Consider the following 19,399-nt stretch of genomic DNA (forward strand, 5'->3'; position numbering starts at 1 on the left):
CAGCAGCCTTGACTACGCCACCAGGCCCCCCTCCCCATAGCTATTTTTATCGCCCCCCAACCGTGTTTCTCACTGTCCTATTTTAAGCGGCGCAGTTGGCGCACCGGGAACCCAGTGCCCAGCTCCTGGGGGCCCTGCACCACCTCACTGTCCGCTCACGCTGCCCGGGCACAGGGAGCCATGCCCAGGGAGGCTGCAGAAGGTACATGGGGAGTGGGCTTGGGGCTGGCGGGGGCTCTGGCACCTCAGGGGACACTGGGTGATGCAAGGCTGTGGGGTTGGGATGGAAGCAGCGGACAGATGATGCCCTCTGCCATGGGGGCTGTGAGCAGAGATGCCTGCCCAGGGAAAAGGGGGTCCTGGAGGGCTGCAGGTGTAGGGCAGCAGGGTTTGGGGAGGGTGCAGGCAGCTGGTGGGCACAGCCCCCTGCACCAAGCCTGTGCAACCAGCTGTGCCCCACCACCGGGGACAAGTGGGTGCAGGAGTGATGTGGGTACCTGTGGAGCAGTCCCTGGCCAAGGGTAGGGCTGTGGGGAGGGTCTGAGGGGACCCTGGCTACCAGCCAAGGCCCCCCAACCCTGGTGCCTGCCAGGCCTGCGGGTGACACACAGTCTGGACAGCAGCAGCACGGCGCCATGCTGCCCTGCGACACGCCACTGACCCCGGGAGGGATTGGGAGTGGGCACAGTGCCAGACTGCCCTGCTCTACCAAGGGCACAGTGCGTGGGCCCTGCCCACTGCTCAAAAACACACAAACACTGGGAAAATAATCTTTTCTCTCTACCCCAATGCATGGTTGCTTCCCAAAACGGTGCTGGAGCAATGCCTACTTCCAAAAAGACCTCTCAGTCCCATGTGATGCGATCACTAGGGCACTGGGGACCAGGGCCCCCTGGCACAGAATACACCCCACATCTCCATCTCTGCACCCCCAAGCAGCACAGTACCTGTGAGGCAAGCCAGGCCATGCTGCAGACTGGCACTGCCCTGCACCTGCCCACTGGCTTCCAGCTGGCCCTTGGAGCCCCAGCCAGTCCCACAGTGCCTGGGCCATCCTGGCTGGGGGGTGGCACATTCCTGCCCCCAAGCCAGGGCCAGATTCCAGCCCCACTAACAAGGCTCCGGGATCCTGGCCACCAGGCACCTGCTAACTGCTCTGATGACAGCAGTGTGGCCAGGGGGACACCGACAGTGCTTGCCCACTGTGGCTGCAGGGCTGTGCCAAAGGAACACCAGCCTTGGCTGCCTGCCCTGGTGCAGCACTGGGTTGCCAAGGCTGAGAGCCCCCCTGTTCTGGTCCCACAGGGGTGCCCAGGGCAAGGAGGGGCTGTGGGCAGGGCACAGACTGACCCTTTGCCTCCGCTCCAGCAGACAGCATGGGAAGGGCCGAGGGTGCAGTGCTGGCAGAGCCTGGGGACCCTGAGAGCAGCGAGTCTGGAGCCATCAGCTTGCGCCCCGTGGAGTCCATCAGCGACCTGTACTGGGCCTCGGGCGGGCACAAGGGCACAGAGGGTGAGAGCACTGCAGAGGGGCTGCACTAGCCCCGGCTGTGCCTGTGGCCAGGCTCTGACCCCTTCTCTCCCTGCCTGCAGGCAATGGCCCAGCTTCCTCCAGCAGCCTGCACCGGCCTCCACCTCGGCCCGTGTCCCCCATGCCCCCGCCGCTCCTGCCCACCCTGCGCCCCGTGCCCCCCGCCAGCCCCTGCCCCTGCCTCGGCCCTGGCCACCCCCTGCTGCTGGCCCTGCTGGTGCTCCTGGCACTGTTGAGCCTGGTTCTGGCCACACTGGCCATCTATCTGAGTGGTACGTGGCACTGGGCAGGGTGGGGAGACAGGGAACTGTGGGGGGGCTAAACTGCCCACCCTCAGCATGTGCCCATCCTCTCCCCGCAGTCCTGCAGAGCCAGTCGGTGCGGGCACTGGCCCAGTGGCTGGAGAGCCAGGAGGACGCCGTGCACCAGCTACGAGCAGCCAGCAGGCAGCTCTGGGCTCGCCTCAACACTAGTGCCCAGCCTGGCGGGCACCGCTGAGCTGCCCCTGGCCCCACCACGGGCTCTGGGCTGCCACGGGAAGGGGCACCGAAGGGCAGGAGGGGGGAGTGGGCAGCCTCACCCACTGAGACTGGGCAGCATTGCCCCTTGGGGCACAGGGGCAGTCCCTCCCCCAGGCTGTGAGAGAAAGAAACTGGGCTGTAAGGACCTGCATCCACCCCAGTGACAGCCCTTCCTCTTAACAAGGCAGAAGGCATACTTCAATTAGCCTTTTAATTACCTCTTACAGTAAAAGTCTTAGAAAATCACGGTAATAGATACATTCCCAGGGTGGCAGGCACTGCCAACTGGCATGGCCCCATGCCCACCTGGGCAGTGCTACCTCCCTGTAATTAATTTCCAACAAGATTACTATTTCATATAAAACATTTGGCTGGCAAAGGGTTTGAGTGGGCAGCTGGCAGGGCTGGGCAGAGCTTGCCACTCCATACTGCTCTGCCACCATTGCTGATGCCAGGCTGGCTGGGGAGGCACGGGCTGTACCCAGAATGGCAGGGCGGGGAGAACACTCCTGACAGACACCAGGATCAGCTGCTCCGCAGCCCTGCACAGCTCTGCCCTCTCACACACCCTTCAGGCTGTGCCAGGAAACCCTGGTGCCCCTACAGGACTGGGGAGAGTGTACACGAGCACTGCCTGAAAAGGGCTGCAGGAGCCTGGGTGAGACCCCCTCCCACTGTGCCACATGGATCCCCAGCCACAGAGCAGGCACACGGCAGCACGCCACCACCTCCCCCTGCTCTTCTTATATCCTTCCTATTTTTTGGTTAAAAAAATAAAAGAGGGGGCAGCCCCTTCTTGGGGCAGCTCCAGGCATTAAATACTCTGCTGTATGTGAATAAAAGCCTGAGGGCTGGGGACACCTGCCCCTCACAGTGCTGGGTCTGCAGTCCAGGTGGGCTGGGGGCTCTGTCCCCTCTGCCCATCACAGCACATCCGCCCGCTTGTCCCGCACACGGCTCCGGGCTTTGGTGCGGGCTTTGAAGGCAGCCGAGTTGTAGAGGTGCTGGAAGGAGAGGGAAGGAGAGCAAGGTTAGGGATGTCCCTTTGCTCACTTCCCCAGCAGCACCCACCACACTCAGGCACTCAGCTGGAGCCCATGGTGACAGAGGAGGGGACTGAGGGCACAAATCTGGCAGGTGGCAACCACCTTCTCAAAGCGGGAGACCTTGCTGGCTTTCAGAGCAGCCGCATCCAGCACCAAGGGGGGCCCGAGGCCAAAGATCTCCCGTAGCAGCTCATTGTTCTGTGAAAGCAGGAGTCTGTCAACACCCACCAGCACCAGTCCAGCACTCCCTGGTGCATCTGCCCAGCCCCTACCTGGAGGTGGTGGTGGATGCCAGAGCCCAGCACCTCCTTAAAGGCTTGGTAGGTGCGCTGGCGTGCCCAGCTGTCCAGGTACATGCACTCCAGGCCAAATCGGATGGTCTCCTCCTGGTACTCTCCACTCTGAGCAGAGAGAGGGGCATCAGCAATACCCTGGGCACCAGCCCTATGCATCCCCTGGCTCTCCACAGAGAGGAATCATCAGGCAGCTGGGAAGCAGCCACACAGTGGCAGGGCACTACCAGGCTCCGGTACCTCGATGAATCGCAGGATATCTCGGAAGATGGATCGCTGCCTCCGTCGGTCTGTCTTGGCTCGGTACTTGTTGCTTTCCGTAGCCAGGACCTTGAGTTGGGTACACAGGAACTCTGTATCTTGGTGGCACAAGTCCTCCTGCCAAAAAGCAGGGGATTTAGAGGGATCAGCTCCAGGTATTGTGCACTGCCATAGCCAGGAGAGGGCTGGGGCATCACTGGGGCCAGCCCCTCTGCCTGGGCACCTGCTGGTGATGCCAGTCAATGCCAGGTCAGCCAGAGCATGGGCAGGATGTCAGGCCAACTCCCTGCTGCCTGGTTAGTGCCTACCCACTGCTCCCATTGCCACAGCCCATGCCTTACCTCCAGGTCCTGGGCCAGCTCGAAGAGCAGCGCAATTGTTTCCCCAGCCAGGATGCGCAGGGCAACGCTGCTGCTGGTCAGCAGTGGGGGCAGCTGCAGCCAGCGACTGCGACAGGGAGGCAAGAGGGTCGGGGAGGGCAAGCAGTGCCCCAGGGGCACCATGCTCCACAGCTGGCTGCCCCACACCAGCCTCCTCTCACTCCACACCCCACTCACTTGTCCAAAATGCTCCTGAGGTGGGAGGGGGGGCAGATGGTGAGAAGCAGGGACCATGACTGGAGTGCACTGCAGTGCAGAGGCCCATGCTGGGCAGGTGCCAAACCCACTTCGCCTGTGCTGGGGGGACTGAAGATGCCCTCCAAGCAGGACAGGCATGAAACCAGGTCCTGGAGGAGAGAAACTTGCTAGTCAGACCACAGCTGCCATGAAGATGCCACAGTGAGTTGTGCACTGGAGACCAAAAGGGACCCACCATGCCAAGGGGTGCCAGAAGCCACTTGGGGCAGGAGAGGCTACTCCACCCACAACACCCCATCTCTGCAACACAGGCCACCCCCCAGCTCAGCTCCAGGCTGCCCAGGGAAGGGGCCTGGGCTGTTACTGATGTCCCCGTACCCCTACTCCAGCTCAGCTCCAGGCTGCCCTGGCACTGTGGGCTGAGGGCAGGTGGCATGGTAGCCCCAGGGTGCCCTCTTGCAGGGGTACAGATGACACCCAGGCGCAGTTACCTCGAGGTCAGCAGCAGCAATATAGCAGCACATACCCAGAGCCATGGCACACTGGCAAGAGAAGTGAGGGAAATGCAGTCAGATCAGGCCTGGCTGGATCACGCCTGATCCAGCACCCAGACAAGGGGCAGCCGGGTTGGGGTGCCCCTACTTTGCCCCACCACGCTCCATAGCACCCAATCCTGCCACCCTCCCGGGACTGCAGGGGCTCCCAAAGGCATTGCCTGGGCTCTCCCCAGCACGGAGGTGCCCCAGGAGGAAAGGGCCGGGCCTTACGCTCTGCCGGGCACTGGGGCTGGCTGTGCTATCTGTCAGCACGCTGACGAGCAGGGGTTTCAGGCTGCGGAACACCTCTTCTCCCTCCGGGCCAGAGCCCATCTGGAGGCAGAGGAGGGTGAGGACGGTGGCCGCCAGCGCCTGTTCCTCCCCTTTACCTGCGGGAAGCAGAGAGAGCTCCCTCAGACACGGCTCAGCGGCCCCGCCGCCCCCCGCCGCCCGCACCTGACCTTTCTTGAGGCACTTCTCCAGGGAGTCGGTGAGCGTGAGGCGGCGCTCCAGCAGGAACTCGGACAGGGTTCTGGAGGCCAGGGCCAGGCGCAGGCTCTGCAGAGCCGCCTGCCGCGCCTTGGCGCTGCGAAACACCGCGGGAGTCACGGGCTGGGGCGTCCCGGCACGGGGCACGTCCCTGCCCCGGGCTGGCAGCGCCGGCAGGGACGGGCAGCGTGCCCGCAGCGCCCACGGGGGCGACAGCCGCTCCTCACCTCTTGTCCAGGAGGCTGTCCATGTGCTCTTTCAGCCTGTCCTCTACCACCTCCTCCTCCTGGCCTTGCTCACTCGCCGCCTCGCTCCCTGCCCGGGCAGCACGGCGTGAAGCCGGGGAGCCCTAGGGCAGGGGACACCGCGACCCACGAGGGGGTCACCATGGGGTCCGCGTGGCTCACCTGGTCCCTCGTCGGCGGGGCAGGCGCTCTCGCTGGCACTGCTGCAGTGGCTCAGCACCTCGCTGCCGGCCTCCTCCTCGCTGCCGGGCGAGCTCGCCCGGGCGCTGCCGGTGCCGCCTGCGAGGGTGCGGAGCAGACTCGTGTGAGCCCGGCGCTGTCAGCCCGGCCATGCCGCGCCGCCCCGCTCCCCTCGCCCGGGCCCCCTCACTCACGGCGCGCGGCGCGGCGGGAGCGCGGCATGGCCGGCGCGCGCGGGCCCCTGGCCCCGCCCCTGCCGCGAGGCCCCGCCCCCGGACCCGCCTCCCGGAGCGCCCCCACCATCTGCGCGTGCGCCGCGGGACCTGCCCCGGTCCCGTGTCTCTGTTCTTCCCCATCTCCCTGCCCCGGTCCCGTGTCCCTGTCTCTGTCCCTGTTCTTCTCCGTCTCCCTGCCCCGGTCCCGTGTCTCTGTTCTTCCCCATCTCCCTGCCCCGGTCCCGTGTCCCTGTCTCTGTCCCTGTTCTTCTCCGTCTCCCTGCCCCGGTCCCGTGTCCCTGTCGCTGTCCCGGTTCTTCCCCATCTCCCTGCCCCGGTCCCGTGTCCCTGTCTCTGTCCCTGTTCTTCTCCGTCTCCCTGCCCCGGTTCCGTGTCTCTGTCGCTATCCCGGTTCTTCCCCATCTCCCTGCCCAGTTCCCCTGTCCCTGTCGCTGTCCCTGTCCTTGCCTGTCTCTCTGCCCGTTTCTCTGACCCTTTCTCTGCCCTTCTCCCTGGCTCTATGTTCATCCCTTCTCCCTCAGTATCCCTGCTCCTCTCCCTGTCCTGACGCTATCTTCATCCCTGGTCCCTGATAGGAAAGATGTGTACGGAAGTCTTTACAAACAATTCCATGGGTGAGGGTCTTTAGGAGAAATGGGTGTTCCTGTGTTTGGAATGGGTCTTAATGTCTCTACTAACCTCAAAGCCACACAGGTTTGGTACTGAACCCAGACAGTTTGACTACGGTTTGAACTCCTCAACTTTGAATTCCTCAACTTTGAATAGACAAATGGGTCCACATGAAGTCTATTGCAGAGCTCAGATAGCCTGAACTTCAGGGGAAAATGACATGTCCAAGGGAGAAATGTGGTAGGCGGTTCAGAAAGGCTGTACCTTCCTGGTACCTCAGCCAATGGGGAAAGGAAGAGGGCCACATGCAGCCAGGAATTAGGACAAAAGGAGTCTGCATCATCCAAACGTCGAAAGCGAAACCCCATGGGGGCATGGCCCAGTGGAGTCTCTCCCTTTATTCAAATAAATTTGCAGGACTCCTCTGTCTCCTTTATGGACACTGCCTTTTCCTAACGTGATTTTCTGCACATCCCTTCCCCTGTCTCTGTCCTGGCTCCATAGCTAGCCACTCACTATCCCTGCCTGCATCTCATTAGGAAAATCCGATTCCCTATGTAAAGTACCAATTAGTCTTTCTAGTATGAAATGGTTAGGCCTTTAGTAAGATCTATATACCCCGTGTTATGTTGAACACTGCATAACTGTGGTTGGGTAGGCAGGCAGATAAGGCCCACAGCCTGGGACCTCCAACACCTTCCTGGGATCCTCCCATCATTTGGCCTCACAGATGAACACCCCTTGAGGTAGTGAGACTGACTCCAGAACAAGGAAAGAAGGATGCCAGAGAAATAGAGAATTGCACTTGCTTTATTTAGAAAGCCATCTGGACAGCAGGGAATTGATGGAACCTTGCTGTACCCTAACAGCTGAGGGGTGTGAGAGCCACATGTGAACCACATTTGGGATGCCTCGATTTGGCTGGGACAACCCCTGGGTGTGAATAAAGAACGTCTCTTGTCATGCTCATCTTGGTGTCCTCGTTTTGCTCTTCAGGCTGCATGGGCCAGGTGTGAGATGCTCATAACACCTGTCCCTGCCCGCAGCTCTGCCCCTGCCTGTAACCCTGTCCCCAGTGCCAGTCCTCTCCCTCCTTCTCCTCCTAATATCCCTGCCCTTGCCTGTATTCCTGCCTTGTTGTCACCCAACAATAATGGGACACCTATCCCTGCTCCTGCCTGCATCCCTGACTAGGCCATTTGCTGCTGCTGCCAATCACAGAATCACTGGGCGGGAAGAGACCTTCAAGATCATGGAGTCCATCCCATGACCTAACACCTGAACTAAACCATGGCACTGAGTGCCACATCCAGTCTTTTTTAAACACACCTAGGGACAGTGACTCCACCACCTCCCCAGGCAGACGATTCCAGGACTTTATCACTCTCTCCATAAAAATCTTTTCCCTAATATCCAATATTTCTGCTTCTGTCCTTGTCCCTGCTCCTATGTCCCTCTCCCTGTCCATCTCTCCTCTGCCCTATCTGTACCCCATCCTTGTCCCTGACCCCAAATGGACCCTATCTCCCTCTTACTCATATTCCTACCCCTGCTGCTGACCTTTGCCTGCCCCATCCTTATCCCTATCCTTATCCCTATCCCTATCCCTATCCCTATCCCTATCCCTATCCCTATCCCTATCCCTATCCCTATCCTTATCCCTATCCCTATCCCTATCCCTATCCCTATCCCTATCCCTATCCCTATCCCTATCCCTATCCCTATCCCTATCCCTATCCCTGCCCCTCCCTCCCTCCCTCTCTTGCTCTCCCTGGCCTCTGCCTGTCTCCTGTCCATGTCCTGACTGCCTGCCCCTTTTAGCTCCTACCTCTATTCCCTATCCTGCTCCTATTCCCTATTCCCTATTCTGTTCCTCTTCCCATTCCTGCTTCCAGGAGGGCACTGCCCCTCTGTCTACAGGCCCCGCCCATCCTCCTAGCCCTGTCTGAACCTGCGCCGAGTTCTCAGGTGTGACTTTCTGCTACTTGTCTCTTCCCGTGTTTTTTTGAACCAGGAGGGCAGTCGCGGGCTCCTTTGCACTTTCGATTCCAGCTTGGCAGAGCCAGAAACTGAAATTGCGTCAGGAGCAGAAACTGAAACTCCCGATTTCCCAGCTTAAGGTAGCATGGGCCGCAACATCCTACACGAACTAGCTGCTGCCTCCTGCTCCCGGGATCAAGGGGCACCGGGGGCTCTGGTGATGCTGGCTGCATCCCACTGCAAGGGAGGGCACCAGCCTCCCTGGTGATGCTGGCATCAGCCGTGTCCCACTTGGTGGTGTTGACGACAGGAGCCTCGGTGAAACTGGCTATGACTGCATGTCATTGCCTACAGTGATGCCAGGGCATTTGCTGACACTGGTGACAGCCTCATTCCATTGCCCATGGTGGCACTGGCTACATGCCATTGCCCCTGCTGACACCATGGCACAACATGAGCCATGTCCCAGCCCTGGCTGTGCCCCGGCCCAAACACTTGAGCCCCCAGCATGGGACTGGTGCCTGCGATGGAGCTCTGCTGGGCACCCCGGAAAAACCCTGGGTCACCGAAGACACCGGGGCTATGAGGTCCCAGAGCAGCCCAGAGCCCGGCTGCAGGCAGCTGCCTCTCTGCCACCAGCACCCGAGCTGGATGTCAGGGTGATGCACAGCCACTCCTGCCCCCTCCCAGCCCCCGCGGTGGTGGCACCGGGGACACCCGGGGGATGCGTGGGAACGACCCGGGGCCACCTTAAGTTCCCAGCCGTGACGCATCAGGGCGGTGGCCCGCGAAGGTTTAAAAGCTGCTGCAGACAGGAGCAGGCTGTGGGGGGAAGGTGGATGCTGGCGGGAGTAGAGGAGGAGGCAGCAAGTCAGAAAAGGGCAAAGGAAGCGACACACCTGTCAGCATGGATGTGGACCACCTGGCACTCACGCACGGACTGAGAGCAGTAACCACCAAGAGACTGGATGCCTGGATCGCAGAAACCCTGCAGCCCAGCCAAGAGTTCACCACTCAGGTGAGGGAGACAGTGTGGCTAATCTGTGAATTCCTGAAGAGGGACTGCTTTGATGATAACATCCACGTCCTAAAGACTGTGAAGGTGAGTGCTTGCCTGGCTTGGGGGTCAGCTGACACCCCTGCTGCCGCCCTTCCCACTGTCCCATGCTCCAGCTCCTGCCCTGCCTTGGTTTCCCTTGGCAGCGATCCAGGTGCTGGCAGTGGTGCTGAGCAGGCAGGGTCTCTCTCTGCAGGGCGGGTCAGCAGGAAAGGGCACAGCTCTGAAGAACAACTCTGATGCTGATGTGGTGCTCTTCCTCAGCTGCTTAACCAGCTATGAGAAGCAGAAGGAAAACAGAAAGGAAATTCTGGATTTAATCATGGAAAGTCTGAAGGCTTGCAGGGAGAGCTTGCAGTTCGTTGTGTTCATCAGTGAGCCCAAGTACAAGGGGCCTGACAACACCCCGCGCTCCCTCAGCCTTACTCTGTCCTCCAAGGTGACTGGAGAGTCCATTGATGTGGACATCCTGCCTGCCTATGATGCTTTGGGTAAGGACTGCAGGCTGGCACAGGGACAGGCAGTGGTGTCAGTGCTGGGACGGCTCTCACCCTGCTTTTCACCCCACAGGGCAGGTGACCCAGGATGCCCCACCACATGCAGAAGTGTACGTGAAGCTCCTGTATGCCAGCAGCCACCCCGGGGAATTTTCCCCCTGCTTCACTGAGCTGCAGAAGATGTTTGTGAAGCGTTACCCTGCCAAGCTGAAGAACCTCCTGCGCTTGGTCAAGCACTGGTACAAGGAGGTAGGAGCTGCCCAGCTTTCCCAGTTGCCAAGAAACACCCACTCAGCCAGCCCTCACCCCCATCTCTGTCTTCTCCCCAGCTGAGTCCAAAGTACCTCAACGCGCACCTGCCCCCCAAGTATGCCCTGGAGCTGCTGACCATCTACGCTTGGGAGGAGGGCACAGGTTCCTCTGAGTCCTTTGACATGGCTCAGGGCTTTCGCACAGTGCTGGAACTGCTGCACCAGCCCCAGCAGATCTGCATCTACTGGGAGAAGTACTACTCACTCCAGCAGAGAGAGATTGGTGCCCATGTCAAGAGGTTGCTGTGCAGCCCCCGGTGAGGACCATGCCCAGCAGGACTGTGCCCGCTGGCCCCATGGTACTGACCAGGGCTGACAGCAATGCCCACTCTCTGTGTTTGCAGCCCTGTCATCCTGGACCCTGCTGACCCCACGGGGATCCTGGGCCAAGAAAAGAACTGGGACTTGATGGCACAGGAAGCTGCCAGAGACTGCAGCTCACTGCTCTGCCTTCAAAATGTCCAGCCCTGGAATGTGCAGGTAAGGCTGCCTGAGCCTGTGAGCATCACGGTCCCCCAGCCCTGCCCCTGCTGTCTTTGCCCACCCGCTCTCCTGTCCCTGCAGCCAGCCCGGCTCGTGACCATTGAGGTGGTGCAGCTGTCAGGCACCAGATTGACCAGGATTGTCAGCCCCTACACCACCATTGGGCGTCTGAAGGAGATGATTCAGCAGGAGTGGGGCATCTCACCATATACACAGCGCTTGGCACAGCAGGAGTCAGGCAGAAACAACATCCTACAGGACTGTGATACCCTGGCCACGTATGGCATCTTCTACAACACCACGTTGGTGCTGCTGCAGACTGAGCCCCAGAAGATGGAGGTCTTGGTCAAGGATGGTAAGAATCAGACCACGACCTACAGGGTGCTGCCCACTGACACTGTCCGACAGCTGAAGGAGCAGATCCAGGCCCGGCAAGGGCCTCCTGCCAGTGAGCAGCGCCTGACCTATGGCTCCAGGGAGCTGGAGGACCGGCACACGCTGGCGCACTACGACATCAAGCCCATGAGCATAATCTACATGCTCCTGCGGCTCCGGGGGGGCGCAGGCCCCCAGCTTCCCTAGTTCCCTGCCTGCTTGCCCTCCTGAGCATTGCCCTCAGCACCAGCCCATGCCCCTGTGTACCCTCCTGTCATGCTGGAAATAAATACTTAGTAGATCCTTGAGCTGCTTGGTCTGTTGGGAACAGTGACAGGTGTCACATGCAGTGGTCAAAGGGGTTGGGGTCACCAATCCTTTGGAGTGAGGGGGGGACCTCAGTGCCACAAGCTGCTGGAATGGCACAGGGACACAGAGGTGCAATACAGCAGGGCTCCCTGAGCACAGGGTGCTTGGTGGGGTCAGGCAAGCCAGCCTGCTGACAGCTGGACCTCAGGAGAAAAAAACAACTCCTTTCTCTGCCTGCTCCTGCCTGCACTCAAGTGTCCAGGCTGGGGTGCAGCCAGTGCTGGGACACGGTTTGTGCTAGAAGCATGGTGTCACCAGAGGCTGTGGGATGTGGCCAGCGCCACCAGGTGTCCTAATGCCAGTACAGACAGCAGGAGGCAGCAGACTCCGAGGTCACTTTTGGTCACTGCCTTAATTGCTGCCTGTTGGCACTGGGGAAGTTTGGTTTTCATCTTCCAGAACTCAAAGTGGAGCTGAAAGCATGGGGAGCTGGAACCCTTGGGGAAACCCATAAACCTTGGCAATGTCCCTGCAGGTCTTGTCTCCCCTCAGCTCTCCAGTGTTACCAAATATCCCACTCCTCTAGCCTTAGGGTGCCAGAGTGGGTCCACGTTGTGGGGCACCAGGCTGCCCCCGAGTGCTTCTGGGGCTCTGGGTCAGACACAGAACCCTGGGCGGCTGAATCTGCTTTATTGTGCACAGTTAGTACAAGGTCCCCTGTGCCACTGGTCTACACCCAGGGCAGTGGGTGCCACCTTTATGCCCCCCCACATCTCCCCTTTGTGCCCCCCTCCTCCTGCTGGGCCCCCGTGTCCCACCAGTGCCCGTCCTGCCCCTCCGTGCTCCCACTCGTGCCTGTAGCCCTTTTGGGACCCGAGCGTGACCCAGCTGTGCCGTCCTCCCGCAGTCCCGTGCTGGGGTGGGCACTGCCTGGCCCTGCAGGTTTACATTCATCGTAACAGTCGTTAATAAATATTTCGGTGACTCTGCGATGCCGGCAGCCGGCTGGGTTCCCACCGGTGCTGGAGCCGGTGGCGAGGGCAGTCGGCAGCCGCTCGGGGGGCTGCTCAGCCCGGCTGCCCTGCTGCGGCCCCGGAGCTGCCGCCCCCCGCCGCTGCCCGCGCAGAGCTGGCGGCGGGGCGGCCGAGCCGTGCCCCACCCGCGGCCCCGCTCCTAGGCAGAGCCCGGCGCCCGGGGCCGCCCCCGGGTCACCAGCGGGACGCGCTGCGGGGGCCGCGCTCGGCCCGCGGCCCCTCGTGGGTGCGCCGGCGGCGGGCTCTGCGCGGCTCCGTGCCCTGCCCGTGCCCCGGGGCGCCGGCGGGGCTGCGGGCCGGCGGCGGGGGTCTTCCCCGGCTCCACAGCCTCTGGCAGACCTTGTCCGTGGCTCCCAGCGGCGGGCGCTCCACCAGCTGGAGGAAGTCCCGGTACCAGACCTTGCGGCCGGGGATGCCGGCGGTGAGCTGGGGGTCTCCGGCAGATGCCACGCCCGTGGCTTGCCCGGCGCCGATCACCTCCAGGGAGAGCCGCAGCAGGGGCTGGGTGAAGCCGTGCTCGGTGGCGTGGCACAGGTAGAGGCCGGCGTCAACGCGCTGCACGCTGCGCAGCAGGACACCCCGCTCCGTCCGCACCACCCGCTCGTCCATCTGCACCTGCAGCCCCGTGAGGATGGGCGGTCAGCTCGGCACGGCACGGCACAGTCTCACCGGCGGTACCCGGCCAGAGACAGCCTACCTCTCGCTGGGGATCATTCAGGGTGCGCTGGTATGTCCAGAGGATGTGGGCTTGTAGGGATTTGGGGATGCATTCCAGAAAGACGGTGCTTCCCTCCACCCCGTAGAGTTGCTTCTGGGGCACGGTGTCCCGCCGGGGATCTGCAGGGACATAGCCTGGCTGTCAGCCCCCTGCCCCAACCATGGCAGGGTTGGCCCCCAGACTCTGGCTGGGTCCCAGCTCACCTTCAGAGCAAAGCACATTGGGGTCACCATTGCGGACGTCCTGCCGGCGGAAACGCCTGTGGGATGGAGGAGCAGGAGAAGGTGATGGAGGAGCAGAAGCTGCAGACCTGTGCTCCTCACCATGACCTCGGGGCAGGCTGCCCCACCACTTCATCCTGCTATGTCACCTACCTCTTGGTGTTGGGCACGTAGCGCGTGCAGGTGCTGCCATCCCAGGCGCAGTACGGGTCCCGGGCCAGGCAGCACTCGGCACAGGCTTTGCCATAGGCACTGCAGCGGTGCAGGGGCAGCTGGGCCAGCGCTGAGGCTGAGCCAGCGTAGAGCTGATGCTGGGGGAAGAGCAGAGCTGAGCACCCCATGCTGTGGCACAGGGCTAGGCAGAGCCATGTTGGACATGGGAATGCCCAGGGGTCCCCCTTACCCGTTTGGAGGAGAGCTGCAGGCTGGTGATGGGGGAGGCATCCTGTGGGCAAAGCATGGGCAGGAGTTAAGGGTGCATGGGGGAGCCTGGGTATGCAGCCTCCTGCCTCCCACATCCTGGCAGCTGGAGTGCCCTGGCAGAACCCAGAGCATGGACAGCACACAAGGGTGCTGTGGGGAAGTGTGACTGGGGGTATGTGGTACCCTGACCCTCACCTGGAAGACCTGTAGCTCCTCCAGCAGCAGCGGCTCCATGCGGTGCCAGCTCTCCTTGGGCACTGAGACCACCTTCAGCACTGTGCCCACATCTGCAGGCAGGGAGGGGTGAGGCCACAGGTCCCAGCCCCAGCATCCCCCCACTTTCCCTCACTGCCCCATCCCTGGGGTCACTACATGCCTGTGCCAATGAAGAGGACATCGTAGTGGCCATCAGCAGCAGTGACACGGTCTACGGCAATGCGGGTGAAAGTGTAGGGCGTGGCAGCTTGCAGGAAGAGGGGGCGTTGGCCATGGGGCAAAACTGGGTTATACATCAGTGGGTGGTGACGGGCAAACTGGATCACCTCATCTGGGAAGTCCTTGGTGGAGCCAAAGGTGCCAAAGGTTTTGCTGGGGCACTGCAGAGAGACAGCACTGGCTAAGCAGGATCTAACACCCCACTGCCCCCATCCCATGTAGTGGCATCCCACTGGTGGCACCACATACCATGCCTGGGCGGGGGTATGGCACACGGCCCTGGTATGACACCCACTGGTAGCTGGGACCTTCCTTGTGTGCAAAAGGGCCCAGGAAAGCCCGGCGGATGTCAGCCATGGTGTAGACACAGACAGCTGAGCCTTGGAAAACAGAGCTGGTGGGAGAGTAAGAGGAAAGATGTGAGTGGGACAGGGGGACATCACTAGGTATGTACAGGGTACTGGGGAGGGGGCTTGACCTGGAGGTGGAGAAGATGGCATAGACCAGAGGGTTGCGCTTGTCTCTCGTCTGCAACAGGAAAACATCCCCTGCAAGCAGGGAAGGCATCAGTGCTGCCAGTGTCGCCCACAGCTACACTGGTGGGATCACATCCCCATTTACTCACGGAGCTCATCAAAGTGGGTGTCTGCCCCATCAGGTCCTGGCACAGCACAGACTAGCCGAGCCTTCAGGAACGTTGTCCACTTGTTCACCAGGCTGCGCTGCCCACCCATGTCGTTCTGCCAGGGCAAGGAGGACCCCGGTGTCAGCAGCAGCAGCTGGCACCCCTGGGCACCCTGGCCCCAGCCCATCTGCCTGTGGATGCTCTCACCCGGCAGATTTGGCCGATGCGGGCGAAGCTGGTCTTGCCCAGCCCCTGCTGCCATTCAACCGCTGTCTCACGGAAGAAGAAGTAGATCTTGTCGTCGTCGGGGTCCTCACTCTCTGGCACCCAAAAAACGGCCACGAACTTGGGCTCTGAGGATAGAGGGGTGGTGCTTCCAATAATAGCTCTGCTCCCCAAGAACTCGGAAGCACCTGTTGGGGTCCCAAGGGAGGGTGCAGAACCAGCCCTGCCCAGCTGCAGAGCAGAGACAGAGTGAGACTGGGACTCCACCAGACACTGGGGGTCTGGAAGGAACACAGAAATCCTGGAAATCACCCTCTCAAGGCAGTAAAGGACAGAGTGCATCTGAGCCTGAAGGAGTCATTGCCCTGATGCCTCCAGGCAGCAAGCACTGCTGTGCCAGGGTGCCAGTGTTCCCCCTTGCCCCCCACCCTGCCAGTCCCCAGCACTGACCGTTGAGCCAGCGAGAGTCATGCTGCTCCGTGCGGATGGAGGGACGCCGGCCCAGGCTGCGGAAGATGGTAAAGTCACGGCCCATCAGATCGGTGGCCACCCCAGAGTAGAGCTCCTCGCCTGGCAGGCACCGAGGGAAGCGTTATAGGGAGCCCCCCAGCACCCCTGTGCCATGCTGCACCCAGTACCAGGCTCAGAATGCCCTTACCCACAAGGACAGAGGCGGCTTTATGCCGGGGGTCATACGGGCTCTTCCCCTTGCCATCCTCAGTGTGGTGGGGGTCCAGCTTGAAAACAGGCTCCTGCAGAGGGTTAAGGATGGGAGGTGGGCAGGTGGCAGCAGCTGGGGGCTGTGGTGGTGCCAGGGGAGGCTCACTTCTGCATGCTGGCCAGCCTCAATGAAGGCACAGACTGGGTGGAAGGCACCAGTGCCACAGGCGTACAGGTGGGTTCGGTTGTAGGGGTGCAGGATCTTCACAAAGTTCATGCACTCAGCCTGGGGAAGGAGGGAATGAAGGGTGAGGTAGTGCTGGGGCAGATCCCTGTCACAGTCCTGGCATCCCACAACATGCCCCATCACTCACAGTGATGTCCTTGCCGGCCCAGTTGCATTCCTCCCTCCACTCCACAGGAGCCGGCCAGTAGATCTGTGGGTGGGAAAGAGGATGCTCACAGCACCTGGTGCACCCGGCAGTGCCCTGCCAGCATGTCCCCCTGCCCCTTTACCTTCCTGCCCCGCTGGCTGATGTCATCCAGGGCCAAAGAGAGCAGGTGATTCTGCGCACCCACGAAGAGACGGCCGCGCTCTTCGTCCAGCAGCAGGGCCTCGTAGCAGCAGGAGTGCTCCAGCGAGAAGAGGCGCAGCCCATGGCGAGCCCGCAGCTCTGCCGGGACCCGCCGGCACTGCTCAGCCCGGCCCCGCCACTGCCTGTCCATCTCCACTGCCCCGGACACGCTCCGAGGCAGCCTGGGTCAGGTCACGGCCCCCTGCCATGCCATCCCCTCCCCCAAACCTGTCCCACTGGCTTGACTAGGTTCACTAAGCCCTTGGCTGCCCAGCATTCATTCCCCATGCCAGCCCCACACCCACCCCTGTGTCCCCCGAGACTCATCCCCAAACCACTCAGCAATGATTCCCTTGCCCCTCGGCACCCATCTCTGCACGGTTAACCCGGCAGCAGGGGAGAAGGGGCCATTCCCTGCCCCGCGGAGCTAATCCCACCGTGGCGGGAACAAACAGCCCTTTGTCAGGCTGGGAGGAGAGCCCTTGCTGAGACCCGCTGCTGGACAAAGCCCCCTGCGCCGTGCTGGAGCCCACGGAGTGGCCAGTCGGGACCCGGCTCCAGCTGGCACGACATTCCCAACAAGTGTGGCACAGCTGTGGCTAGGGACTGCCACCACGGTGCCGACAGGGATAGAGGCACCTGAGCCTGCACATGCCGGGGGCTGGGAGTGAGGTCCCAAGCACAGGCACGGCCCCAAGGACAGGCAGGTGGCCCTGGAGCGGCTGGCATCAGGTAAGAACACAGCAGCCAGTACCAACACCTGACAGCCCGCGGGGAGGGCGGCAGCAGCACTGGGGACCTGCCAGGGCTGGGGTTTTGCGCCCCTCCCACCATGCTGCCCCCCAGGATCCTCCCGTCCCTCGGGATGATGCTGGATGCTGCTGACACGTAACCAGTGCATCCACACCTGCCCCACGCCCCTCTCCCCGCCCGTGTCCCATGCTCACCGGGGAAGGACAGCTTGAGGCGGGGGGTGGCAGCGGGTGGGGGCCGGCCAGCGGCGAGCCCGCGCAGCAGGAGCAGGAGCAGGAGCAGCGTGCGGCTCATGGCTGGGGTCTGCCTGGTGGCGCCGCGGCTGGGGCAGAGAAACAAGAACTCAGCTCGGGTTACAGCCCCCTCCCCACAGCCCCCAGACCACGATCCCTCCCCGATGCTGCAACGGTGTCCGGAGAGCCCTGGCCATCAGCATAGGTACTCCAGGCATGGCATGAGGGGATCCCCCACTGGAATCGACCTGGCAGTTGGAAAGGATGTGAGCCAGCCACATCCCTCCTGATTTTTAAGCCCCCGTTAATCCTACCCCATACATAATGGGCTTCAGAAACACCCCTTCTGTTCCTGCCATGGGGAAACAGAGGCAGCCCAGCCAAGTGGCATCCAGCCCTGCCCATGCCTGTCTGAGCCCATCAGCAGGAGTGTGCTGGGCTCTGCCCACTCCTGCCTGCAAGCACAGAGCTGTGCTATAGGAATGGGGACAAGGACAGAGCAAGCACCAAAGTGGTGACAACCAGATAGGGCACCCTGGGCAGTCAGTGGGCTCCTGAACACTGGGCAAAGCTGTCCATGATGGTAGTCATGAGGTCCCATGCCTCAGTTTCCCCCACTGCTACAGCACCACCGTTAGCCTCTGGCCTTTCTTGTACCACCATGCAAATGGGAGCAGGATTTGGGGGTCTCTGGCCAAGCAGGTGCCCACAACACCCAGAGGGGCCCATGCCAGTGTGTCCGCCACTCTGATGGGTGCACACCACGAGGTAGGGAAGTCCTCCTCTTGCTCTGGCAGCAGCACACTCTCCTCTGGGGAGTGGGAGGTGATGATTATCAGGGCACTGTGCCAGAACACAGATCCCACCTTGCCCCCTGGCTATGCTGCAGCGCCTTGTGCAAGGCACAAACTGAGCCATGCCGGTCATCAGCCCCTGTGGGTTTCACCCGTGGCACAGCCCCTGGGGCCTCACCAGGACACCAGTGATAACCAAAGCCATACCATAGCCTCGGGGCTATCACCCCAATCACCCCAGGCTCTGCTACCCTGGTGGATGCTGGCCTGGAGGGTCACACTTCCATGGCACGGATGGAGATCCTGCGGGCAGGGCAGCCCCTTCTGGGCTGGCCGGTGGAGGTGAGCCCGGGGCGGGCAGCGGGCAGCGGGCAGGCCTGGCTGGGCGCAGTGCCGGGTATGGCTGCCCGGTGTCCCGGCACGAAGGCGGTCGGCGCTAATGGCATTTACAGAGGCGCCGGGATGAGGCGCGGAACCGCCGGGCTCTGGCAGCCCCGACGGCTGCCGCAGCCGGGGCCGTGCCGGGAAACGGGGGGTTGGTTCCCGCTCGCCCTCGCTTGCCGAGCGGCCGGGGCAGAGCCCGGGCACGCACCCGACTCGGCTGGCACGGGGGGCCGGGCGGGGGGCGGGCAGCAGCGGCAGCAGCACGGACCCTCGGTGCCAATCCCGGCACATCCACCCGCGAAACTCCCCGTGCCAACTCCGACGCCAGCCCTGCAGTGCCGGAGGGGACACGAACCCCGCCGCGAGCCCCCCGGTACCAGCACGGGCAAGCCCCCGACGGCAGCGCAGAGACCCCGTCCCGGGACACTCCCCGGCCACCCCCGTACCCTGCCGGCCCCCCGGCCCCCGGTACCCACCTGTGTACCGGCTCGGCTCGGTCCGGCCCGGCCCCGCCCGCCGCGTCCGCCGGGAGGGAGCGGGGCGGCCCCGCGGGGCGGGGCGGGGCGGGGCCGGGGGCGCGCACAGGGACACACACACGTGTGTGCGAGCCACGCTCGCCAGCAGACCCGCGGGCACGCTCACACACACACACACACACACACACACACACACAGCCGAGCACCCACGGCGACTCACAACACCCCCAGCCCCGTGCTGCCACCCCAGTGGCCCGGGGTGACACTCACGGGGATACCCACGGTGACAGCCGCTGCCCCCGGGGCA

At 62.3% G+C, this 19,399-nt stretch overlaps 4 protein-coding genes across 4 annotated transcripts; 2 read left to right on the top strand and 2 right to left on the bottom strand.

Moving 5' to 3' along the window:
- The first annotated feature begins 117 nt into the window (after nucleotides 1-117).
- Nucleotides 118-2,142, top strand: LSMEM2 (leucine rich single-pass membrane protein 2). Its single transcript, XM_056501492.1, has 4 exons — nucleotides 118-202; nucleotides 1,372-1,512; nucleotides 1,593-1,802; nucleotides 1,892-2,142. The coding sequence occupies exons 1-4, from the start codon at nucleotides 181-183 to the stop codon at nucleotides 2,026-2,028; spliced, it is 510 nt and encodes a 169-aa protein (XP_056357467.1). The 5' UTR covers nucleotides 118-180; the 3' UTR covers nucleotides 2,029-2,142.
- Nucleotides 2,143-2,248: 106 nt separating this feature from the next.
- IFRD2 (interferon related developmental regulator 2) lies at nucleotides 2,249-5,925 on the bottom strand. The gene is made up of 12 exons (XM_056501484.1): nucleotides 5,874-5,925; nucleotides 5,662-5,778; nucleotides 5,482-5,569; nucleotides 5,227-5,351; nucleotides 4,997-5,154; nucleotides 4,721-4,771; nucleotides 4,209-4,378; nucleotides 3,993-4,098; nucleotides 3,631-3,768; nucleotides 3,370-3,498; nucleotides 3,200-3,295; nucleotides 2,249-3,055 (listed from the first exon to the last, which is right to left on the bottom strand). The coding sequence occupies exons 1-12, from the start codon at nucleotides 5,899-5,901 to the stop codon at nucleotides 2,975-2,977; spliced, it is 1,287 nt and encodes a 428-aa protein (XP_056357459.1). The 5' UTR covers nucleotides 5,902-5,925; the 3' UTR covers nucleotides 2,249-2,974.
- Nucleotides 5,926-8,900: 2,975 nt separating this feature from the next.
- Nucleotides 8,901-11,535, top strand: LOC130258260 (2'-5'-oligoadenylate synthase 1-like). The gene is made up of 6 exons (XM_056501478.1): nucleotides 8,901-9,606; nucleotides 9,758-10,052; nucleotides 10,132-10,307; nucleotides 10,388-10,626; nucleotides 10,714-10,849; nucleotides 10,934-11,535. Exons 1-6 carry the CDS (start codon nucleotides 9,412-9,414, stop codon nucleotides 11,432-11,434), a joined length of 1,542 nt encoding a protein of 513 aa, XP_056357453.1. The 5' UTR covers nucleotides 8,901-9,411; the 3' UTR covers nucleotides 11,435-11,535.
- A 1,120-nt stretch (nucleotides 11,536-12,655) lies between these two features.
- Nucleotides 12,656-19,184, bottom strand: SEMA3B (semaphorin 3B; the record flags this gene model as incomplete). The annotated part of the gene is made up of 18 exons (XM_056501477.1): nucleotides 12,656-13,185; nucleotides 13,268-13,407; nucleotides 13,492-13,547; nucleotides 13,663-13,820; nucleotides 13,913-13,954; nucleotides 14,128-14,219; nucleotides 14,309-14,528; nucleotides 14,617-14,761; nucleotides 14,846-14,915; nucleotides 14,993-15,107; nucleotides 15,200-15,345; nucleotides 15,668-15,787; nucleotides 15,876-15,969; nucleotides 16,044-16,163; nucleotides 16,252-16,314; nucleotides 16,394-16,551; nucleotides 17,400-17,527; nucleotides 19,093-19,184. Coding segments are annotated over 18 exons (2,400 nt in total), but the record flags the coding sequence as incomplete, so codon positions are not given.
- Nucleotides 19,185-19,399: the final 215 nt, after the last annotated feature.

The sequence above is a fragment of the Oenanthe melanoleuca genome, chromosome 12, assembly GCF_029582105.1.
Source record: "Oenanthe melanoleuca isolate GR-GAL-2019-014 chromosome 12, OMel1.0, whole genome shotgun sequence".
Classification (NCBI taxonomy): domain Eukaryota; kingdom Metazoa; phylum Chordata; class Aves; order Passeriformes; family Muscicapidae; genus Oenanthe; species Oenanthe melanoleuca.